Raw genomic sequence first — 10,478 nt, forward strand, 5'->3', positions numbered from 1 at the left:
CATTTGCATTTCATATGAATTTACATTTCATGTGTATTTGTGTTCTAATTTACATTTCCTTTATATTTGCATTTGCATTTGCATTGTGATTATAGCAATGAGATTAAGCCATCTGTCCCTCACACATGATGGCTGGCCAAGTTGGAGAATTTTCCACAAAATATCCTAAAATCTTATCATCACAAAAATAAAATAATATCTAATCTAATCATAGCAAATTCCATTCTAACTAAATTTGGCATTTCTCTTTACTTAGAAATGAAACTGAGTTACAAATTGGACTAATTGATTACCAAATATCACAAAGGAATGTTTACTCGTGGCTGGCTTTAAATGAGAATAAATCATTAAAGAATGTAATGATGATTTTTCAATAATATCTCTTATCTTAGTAACCTTATCCTTTAGTTAGGTAATTTTATCCTTAGATATTTAATTGACCTTATAGTAACTATTAAACTACCATACAAGACAAGAATGGACACTTGTCAACTCAGGAAAGCATCAAAAAATCAATAGAGTGACGTGGCAGAATCTTAGGCTGCAACACATGCATGCTATCCAGTCTAGGAGTATTAGTTTCACAGACAGTTTCAGTAAACCTACAAAAATATGATTTCTATGAAACTTTATAGTAGATAGAGGACTGCAAGACGAGCGTTCTAGAATTTGAATTGACCAAAACAGAGTTTGTTTGAACATATTTTCGTTATTCCAAAGTTTAAGGTCTGTTTGAACTTTTATTAAGTTGAAATTATAAACGCTTCTTAATTAATGAATATTTTTTTTCATAAATATTCATATATATATATATATATATATATATATATATATATATATATATATATATATATATATATATATTCTTTTGCCTTATTATTAGGTCTTGAAATATAATTTAAGACATTATATTTTATGTGTTAAAATCTGGGGCGCTACAATAAGGATGAACTCTTTTTGCACCAGGTAGTGACGCCAGTGCTTCAAAGACTGTACAATGGGTAGAACTCCAAATCATAGGTCGAATATTTCTTCTTTTACCATGACAACTTCTCACGGAAAAAGACGATCAGACGCCCCTCTTGGCTTAGGAAACCACCAATACCAACGCCAGATGCATCACAATTGACTTCGAAAATCTTCTCGAAGTCTGTCAGAGTGAGAATAGGTGCTTCTATCATCTTCCGCTTCACCAATTGAAAGCTTGTATTGGCCTCTTCAGTCCATTGGAAAGTCTGACCCTTTAAGTACTCTGTGATTGGCTCAATCAACGCACTAAAATGTTGGATGAACCATCGATAGAATGACGCCAATCCGTGCAAACTCCGGACATCATGTATACTCTTGGGTGTTGGCCACTCTAGAATTACTGTCACCTTAGATTGATATACATGAATACCATCAGTAGACACAACAAAACCAAGAAAAGTAACACAGGTAGTAAGAAATGAACACTTCTTTTGATTGACATATAAACACTCATTTCATAGTGTTTCAAAAACCTCTCTGAGATATTCTAGGTTCGTCTCATGCGAGGGGCTATAAATGAGGATATTGTCAAAGTACACAACAACGAACTTTCCCATGTAAGGCCGCAACACCTGATTCATGAATCGCATGAACGTGCTAGGTAAGCTAGATAGCCCAAAAGGCATGACCGTCCACTCGTACAACCCATGATGCATTTCGAATGTCGTTTTCCACTCATCTCCTGGCCTTATTCTGATCTGGTGATACCTGCTAGTAAGGTCAATTTTGGAAAAAAACTTAGAACTTGCTAATTGATCCAGCATGTCGTCTAAACGGGGAATCAGGAATCTATACTTCACTATGATTCGATTGATGGCTCTGCTATCAACACACATGCACCACGATCCATCCTTCTTCAGAACTAAGAGAGTGGGAACTGCACATGGACTCATTCTCTCTCGAATTTACCCTTTTTTCAGCAACTCTGTCACTTAGCATTACAACTCTTCAGATTCCTTTAGACTGAGGCAATAAACTGGTCGATTCGGCAAGATTGACCCTGGCACAAAGTCGATGTGGTGCTGTATATCTCTCATGGGTGGCAAACCAAGGGGTGGTTCCCTTGGCATCAAATCAGCAAACTCAGCCAACACCTCTCGTAACTCCACTAACACGTCATCATCTATTCTGGAACCCATTTCACATGTCATAAAGGTATACACAATGCCCTCTTCTTCTATTTTCTCCAGGAATCGAGACATTGACAAGAGATTAAAGCCCTTCTCAGTCACTGGTATAGGGATGACTCCTTCTAGCTGAGGTGCTAAAACCACCTTCTTTCCCTTGATGTTTAAAGTATAGGTATCTTGCCGCCCATCATGGACAACAGATCGATCATACTACCAAGGCCTGCCTAGTAATAAATGACATGCATCCATAGACGCTACATCACACCATACATTATCGAAATATTAATTTCCAACTAGAAAAGAAACCAAACACCTCTCATCTACTATTACCTCACTTCCCTTTTTCAACCAGGACAATTTGTATGGTTTTGGATGGGGATCAATCTTCAACTGAAGCTTCTTAACTACATCCATTGACACCACATTCTTGCAACTACCACTGTCAATAAAAATCTTGCAAACATGTTCCGCGATAGTGCATGTGGTATAAAAAATATTGGTTTTTAACCAATCTTCTTCGGAGTCATCTTTTGGAGCAAGCAAGTTTTTTCTGACAATAAGAGTCTTGTGTCCATCTCCATACAAAATCTCCTCGTCATTGCTATCATCAAAAATAGGATCTCCGATGTTGACTTCTTCTACTGTTTCATTATCAATTAAGAGATTCTTACTCGTTCTGCTTGCAAACTTTTTACAATCGGACGCTCGATGACCGGGCTCCCCACATTTGAAACAGCGAATGTTGGAGTTGGAACTCTGGCCTTGCATAGTTTGAGGATTAGGATGAGGATCCTAAGGACGAACTCCTCATGTATTCTGATCTCCTCTTGTTGTAGATCTGGTATTGCTTCTGGTTTGCTATTTTTCTACATTCAAGGCACACTGATAGGCTTCAGAAACCGTCCAGAGGAAGTGGAGACTAAGGACGTCTTGTAGGGACTGCCGTAAACCCCCCAAATATCACGCCACCAACTGCTCCTCTGTAATAACCCGTATTTTAAGATATTGAATAAAATATCTTAAAATATGATTTAAGACATAATAATATTGTAAAAGAATAAATGAATATTTATGAAAATAAATATTCATTTATTAAGAAGTATTTATAGTTTCAGTTTAATAAAAGTTCAAACGGACCTTAAACTTTGGAATAACGGAAATAGGGTCAAACAGACTCTGTTTTGGTCGATTTAGAAGTTAGAACGTTCGTCCCAAAGTCCTCTAACTACCCTTCTAATTTCATAATTTTTGGACTTCATTTAGGGTACGAAAACACTCATGAAAAATAGTACCTCTGATTTGGACGAAAATTGAACAATAAACATTTGCGGGCCCATTTTAGCTATCCATAAACCCAGTCCATGAACCCAGCCCGTGTGAGACCCAGACCACGTGGAACAGACAAGCAGCCTACGCCTACTTGTGAACGTTGAAGAAAAGGAAAAACAAAACTCAATTCCATACATGTTTGGTCAAGCTATTGTTTTCACAAGTTAGAGTTTAGTTAGAAGCTAATTACTAGTTACTTATAGATATGAGATATTAGAAGGGTGATGATGGTTTTCTCTCCCTCTTAGTCAGCTCGCCACCCACGTAGAAGCACCCCATCCATTGATCACAACCCACCCGAGAAGATCCAACTGTCAAAGAGGGTGCAGCTCCCTTATCTCCCTCTCTTCTTGCTGCCCACGCCTAGACAACGCAACACTTGTACGAATCAACCCCATCCATCTATTCAAGAACACCTGTGATGCATCCAAACCATCCAATTCACTATATAAAGAGAAGCAGCCCTTCACGTTCTGTCAAAATTCTCTCGGTTCTAGCTTTTTCTCCCATCTTTCTCTGCATCACTCTTTGTTTGATGCAATAGCTGTAGTTTCTCATCTCTTTCCCCTCATTTTCTCTTGGTTAGAAACACTCTCTCGGGTTGGCTTTGACAAGAAGGAAATCAGGAGCCTTTTGGGTAAGACTCTCTCTAACTCTCTCTCATTTCTCTCTGATTTGTGTGTATGTTTGGTTGTACAAAATATAAAAAGAAAAAAAAAAAAGCAAAAGAAATGGAAAAGAGGAAGAAGTAGGCGTACAAGAAGAAGAAGAAGAAAAGATAAGGAATATAAAAGAATAAGAAGGATAAAAGAATAAGATAAATCCAAATTTAGTCCCTTTTAATATCTCAAAATATTATTTTGAAATATTTGGTAAGTTTCTAATTGAAGGCTTTGATTTATTTTACTTGATTTTTAAGTTATTAACTTTGTTTTAATATTTTATGATTTTACGGTTTTTATTATTTTAAGTATCTAATATTTTAAGTTGTGTTTTCACAAGGTATTTCAAGTGGTGGCGTATTTAAGTAATAAATCACGTCGTTGTGATGCTGGAGTAAAAAGTAATATTTTACAAAAGCGTTGTTATGCCATCTAAAATTCTGAAAGTATTTTTAGGCATTAGTAACACTAATGCCGTTATTTCACCCAAATTTCATAAGATTAAAATAAGGATTATTTATACTGTACCGCTTGTGTACTTTTAAAATATAAAATTCACTTTTTATATTAATGGAGTTATTATGTTTATTTGATAAAAATATATAAGCCTTTTTAATGCTAATGTTGTTGCAATATTTATTTTAATTAAATGATATTTTAGTCCTTAATTAATAAATGTCGTAATAATACCCACACGAAATACGTGGTAATATAATTAACCTATTTTATATGTCGTTATAATATCTAAGCGACATTAGAAATTGGGTCAAGTGGTTTAAAAGTTGAAAGTGATAAAAATGTCAAAATAAGTTCTTAGTATTTTATACTAATTTATTATCGCATGTATATAATTATTCAGTTATCATTTCTGTGAATACTTTCTGAAGCAGGAAAGAACAGTAAGTATTTATTACTTACTCTGAGTGATGCTGAATTTCCATAATGTTATGATTTCTACTTTATTTAATTGTTTGCGCATGTGGAATTTGCATATTTTGTTATTTTAATTAATGAATTTTATTATAAAAGAGTTGGGAGTGACATCTGCCAATGGACCAGGGAGTGACGCCTGCCTGTGCCAAAAATATAATAAATTATTAGAGGAGTGACGTCTCCTTAGAACTCGCTAAACAGGAGTGGCGTCTCCTATCATTCTCTAAACGGGAGTAACGTCTCCTATAACACGTTAGACAAGAGTTATGTCTTCTAGATTTTATATACTGGAGTGACGTCTCCTTGAATCTATTTGTTAGAGTTACGTTTCTATAAGGTTAATGCTAGAAGAAACTGATTATTTAAATAAATAAGGAAAAAGATACTTTGCCCCCCAATGTACCAAAATTTAGATATGACCCCCCTCGAACTTGCCAACGTTTGGCAAAAAATACATTCCGTCCATTCACCCATCTGTTTGGATGGAAAGTCGGTCATGTGCGTTGCATGTGACCTTTTAATTGAAAAATATTCCCAAATTGCCCCTATGAAAAACGCATCCAATATTATACAACATGTAGCTGAAAAAGAACAGAACTGGCCGTTGAAAAAGAATAGAAGTGGCCAAAACTCGCTGGTAAACACCGAAAAATACTAACACTGGTCAAAATCGCCATTTTGAATGTCGTCACCACCAACGCAAGACAAAAACCGGTGGAAGATCCTAAGCAAGGGGGCGCACGACAATTCCTTTACTTTCTTCAAACACAAACACTTCCTTCGAAGCCCACGAGGATGATTTCTCTTCCTTCCAGTTCCAGAAGCGGCCATTATCTCTTTGACCCTCCCAAAATATTTCTAGGTCTTCTCCGGCACACTCTCTTTCCTCGAAAACTTGTAGCTTCTCAAATACACATGCCTGCATGAGATGCTATCCACCACCATTGGCTGCCCTTGTCCTCCCCGCCGCACGCTTGAGCTGAATGGCCTCACGAACTCCGCGTCCGACTTTGGCCATTTGTACAGGTTCACGTACGTCGCCCGGGTATGCACGGGTCACGCCTGTCATTCACACAGTTTGGTATGAGGAACATGCAAGGAAGATTCAAGAAGCCGAGTGGTTAGTTGGCATCAGTGAGCACGTGGAAATGTTGGAGGTTGCAACATGTGGCATCAGTGAACTGTGATTCTTCTCTTGCATGGGCCTCTGAAAATCATCGCCTTTAGCAAGAATCTCCCCTTGGGGACGTAAATGGTGGATGCTCCAGCTGAGCTACACGCCGATGCCCATGCCTTGAGGAATGCTTGTGTTGTGTTAGCTTTTCTATCCTGTTTGGCACCAAAACTAACCACATTATATGCTGCATTTGATAATTGAATCAACAGGGCTACGAAGAAAAGGTAGAGAAAACCTAGTAGTTATTGACTTCTATTCACCTTCCCATAATTCCAAACATGTACCCATGCCCACAACCTCAAGTAACTTCCCATCTATCCATGCCAATTACATCTAAGCAACTACCCACGTTTCTCTTAATCCTCTGTTTACCCCTGTTTTACTCGACTGAAATAGAGACCACCTCCTTCACAATTTCTTCATGTTTTGGTGCTGCGGTTCCCTCAAGTTAAAACTTTGGTTAGTTGATCCAAATATTTGGGATTGGTTTCCTTGCTGCTAGCTTTTATTTTTATGAATAAAAATATCCTCCTAGTAGTTACGAGAAGCAGAGCTTCCATCCCAACTCCACGAGAGACATAGAAGCATCAATACAAAGACATTCATGCCCTTCTAATACACATGTACTAATTGAATAAACCCTCATCCATTGTGCTGGAAGAACCTGCCGAGGAACATGTACATGGAGGAGTTCCTGTGCAGGAAGAACCTGGTCAAGGGCGTAGAAAGCTTGATGACGACTTTCATGTGAATGATGACTGAAGCACTACATTTTCCAGATGGGCAATTTTGGAATAATTTTTGCTTAAATGGCCATGTGAGTTGCATGTGACCAAATTTCCGTCCAAATAGACAGGTGAATGGACGGATTGTATTTTTTGCCACGCGTTGGCAAGTTCCGGGGGGGGGGGGGTCTTATCTAAATTTTGGTACATTGTGGGGTATATTGCCAGACCGTGGATAAATCAGGGGGGCAAAGTGTCTTTTCCCCAAATAAATAAGACTGTGCATATAAAACTGTTAGTTTATTATGTCATTGCATTGTGTTCTTTATTTCTAATAAATCAACAATCATATTATTATTGAAAACAATAAACTCACTAGGTATTTTTGTATTATTGTTTCTCTCTGTATTATATATTAATAAAGGTTATGAGGAGGATGAGTATCAGGATTGTCCAGACCCTTAGGTAATCTTGATGGCAGTATCTAAGGCTAGGATGCCTCCCATTTTTGTGGACTACTATGTTTAGTCCATTATTATAATATTCGGAGAACAATATTTATATTTCCATTGGTATGTAATAATAATATTATGAGTGTTTTGATTGTAAATTATATGTGTTATATGTGGCACAAGTACTATTTTATGTGTAATTACTTAATTACACTCTTCTATATATTTTGAAGTATTTTTGTTAGAAGCTCTGATGTGTTATTATTAAAAAATATATTCCGTTGCCAATTTATAACTCTGATGATGTCGTAATGTCAGGTTAAAATCGAAATTTTCACTTATGCCTTTTTGTAAAAGGTGGGGCTTTACATCCTCGGTCTCTGACAAGTCGTTTCGAGCAACCAATTGGAAGATTTCACACCTTGTCTCAAAATATGAAGCCGTTGAAACAACATCTACGTGTATTCGAAGGGTAAAAGTGCCCCTTCATCTTCTTCTTGATTTTCTCCCAATCACAGATTTTTGCCTTGCCTTGTCTATCCCGTGATCGCTTCAATTGCTCCCACCAAGTGGATGCACGACCCTTTAGCTTGATGGCGAAAAGCTTCCCCTTCATGTGATCTCGAACTTCCTTATAATCAAAGATCCCTCTCTACTTCGTGTAGCCAATCAATGATGCCTTTGGCTTGTAGAGTGCTAAAAAATTCTGGAAGCACAACTTTGAAGCCTAAGTCTCCATATCGGTGTTCCCGACCCAGAACAGGATTATGACACGGGTTCTCAAAGCTGGAATCTGAATTGCGATCATCCATCTCGCGATCCCTTTCCAAGTTTTGCTCCGCTAGACGCTAGGTTAACTCTGCAACCTGCCTCTGCAAGTCTTCAATCATCACATCTTGTACCTATCCATGCCGACCATAAGCAAGACCACCAACCATGAAAGCTGATGAAAAGTTCACCTTAAGGATAAGCTTAAGCTCTGATAGCAACTGAGGAAGAGCGGAACTAAGATTGTTCTGATAGCGTATGATAGCAGTAGAAACTATGAATTGAAGACTTAAATTTTAATTGATACATTAAAACTTGATTGAAAAATAACAAAAAGATGCCTTTATATAGGCTGTTGGTTTGTAATTGGATCCATTCTGTAGGACAAAATCACTTCCATGTAATGATGCTTTTTAAATAGGCTTCTTATTCAGAGTTATACTTCTAGAAGATTCTGCTTAGAATTCAAGTTAGATAAATCCGATCCCTTGCATCTGTTCAGACGATGTCATATTCCGTCCGGATGCTCTACTGTCCAAGCATCATCCGTTCGGGAGATGAGAACTTTTCGTCCAAACCTTCCTCTATGTCGAGAACCTTTGAACTGTTCCTGGTTGCATCAATCCAGATGTCTCAGCAACACGGCTGGACGCCTCTCAGTGTTCAACAAGGAAGAGGACTTCGTTCCAAAACACAGATATGGGAAGACAACTGCAATCGTCCGGACAATGTGTGTTCCCGTTTGGACGCTATCCTTGATAAGGCAAGTCGTGCATACAAATTTCAACCATCCGGACATCGGACTTCATGGTCCGGACGCTCAAGCCTTATATATGGAAATTGTGTGCATCAGTTCAACCATCCAGACGTCATACTTCATGGTCCGGACACTCAAAGTCTTGATATGGAAATTGCGTGCAGCTAAAGCCCAACCGTCCGGCCGCGGCTCTATTCAAGAAAGAATTTCAAGCAAATCTAGAAAGCTGATCGCACAGTTGTCTGTCTGGAAGCTGCCTAGGAAATTCAAGTCAGATGCAAATTTGGATTCCTGTAGCCTATAAATTGAGGCCCCTAGGCATGTTGTTTGTAAGAATTTAGTAGTACATTTCGTAGTGCTTAGAGAGTTTATTTTAGAAGTTATTGTGCTTATCCGCTCACTTTCAAGCCATTGCCAAGTTCAGTTGCTGTGTTGAACTAAAGTCTATCTTAGGGGTTGACCCTAAGGTAAAGGATTTCATTGAAGACCCCTTCAAGTATGTGACTTGGTTGGGAAGCGTTTGTGTTGGGTTACACGTCAGAGTCCTAGATACGATCGCTGCATCGGCTGTGTGAGTGTTACTGTCTATGTACTAGCTTTGTCCTCTGAATAGTGGATATCCTGAGTTTGGCTGCCCCTGAGTGGTTTTTCTCTGAATTGAGTTTCCACTTCATCAACAAAATATCTGTCACTTTATTTTTCGCATTGTGATATTTTTTTGTACACTATTGCACACACTTGATAAATTAGAAGTCCTATAATTTTCAATTGGTATTAGAGCAGGTACACTCCGTTTAAAGGATTTAATTCCTGAGTGTGATCCTTATCTTTTGTGATTTCTATTTTTTTATTACACTTTTATCATTAATTCTTCTCAGTTATCTAAAGAGAATTCTGATCTTAAGCTCTTTAAGGTTTTTGATAAATTTAACAATGCTAAAAATTCTAAAGTTTCTCATAAAGAGCTTAAAAATGTGAAGCAAGAAAAAGAGTCTTTGATTATTCAGTTATCTGAATCACATGTTTTGATTGACTCTTTGAGATCTGAGAATACCATGTTGGTTAATATTATTGATGCACTTGCGAATAAATTGGAAAAATTCTCAAGTGATAATTTGAAAAGCATGCTTTGTATTCACTCAAATGTTTATAACAAGCCTGATTTAACTGTTGATGATTTAAGTACTTCTACTTCACATGCTTCTGATTCTGAATTAGATTCTATTGATATTAAGCCTGTGATAGAAGATACAGCTTGTTTAGTTAATTCTTGCTTAACTAATCATGTGATGCCTAAATCCAAGGAATCAGGAATACAAGGCAAGTTTATTCCCAAGTATCATAATTGTGGGAAGATTGCTCATATTAGGCCAAATTGTTATTTGTTTAAATCTCATAGGCCTTGGATTAAACAGGATGCTCTGAGGAAAAGAGGAATTGAAGATTCTTCCTCATCAAAAAATGTCCCTCCACATAGAGACATATAAAAGGTAAGGGCAATATTGTTTGTAAGAAT

The 10,478-nt window shown here is 37.4% G+C and overlaps 1 protein-coding gene across 1 annotated transcript; it reads right to left on the reverse strand.

Moving 5' to 3' along the window:
• Positions 1 to 1,037: 1,037 nt before the first annotated feature.
• Positions 1,038 to 2,927, reverse strand: LOC133869072 (uncharacterized). The gene is made up of 4 exons (XM_062306045.1): positions 2,490 to 2,927; positions 1,972 to 2,369; positions 1,503 to 1,737; positions 1,038 to 1,376 (listed from the first exon to the last, which is right to left on the reverse strand). Exons 1-4 carry the CDS (start codon positions 2,925 to 2,927, stop codon positions 1,038 to 1,040), a joined length of 1,410 nt encoding a protein of 469 aa, XP_062162029.1.
• Between the last annotated feature and the right edge of the window lie 7,551 nt (positions 2,928 to 10,478).

Source organism: Alnus glutinosa, chromosome 5 (assembly GCF_958979055.1).
Source record: "Alnus glutinosa chromosome 5, dhAlnGlut1.1, whole genome shotgun sequence".
NCBI lineage: Eukaryota > Viridiplantae > Streptophyta > Magnoliopsida > Fagales > Betulaceae > Alnus > Alnus glutinosa.

Excerpts from the sequence above, each read along its gene's own strand:
- LOC133869072 (XM_062306045.1), bottom strand. The coding sequence starts at position 2,927 with ATGCAAGGCCAGAGTTCCAACTCCAACATTCGCTGTTTCAAATGTGGG. Across the intron at positions 2,370-2,489 it reads GGTTGAAAAAGGGAAGTGAG|TATGATCGATCTGTTGTCCA; the intron begins GTAATAGTAGAT and ends AGGCCTTGGTAG. Across the intron at positions 1,738-1,971 it reads CTAAAGGAATCTGAAGAGTT|GTATCACCAGATCAGAATAA; the intron begins GTAATGCTAAGT and ends CCTTACTAGCAG.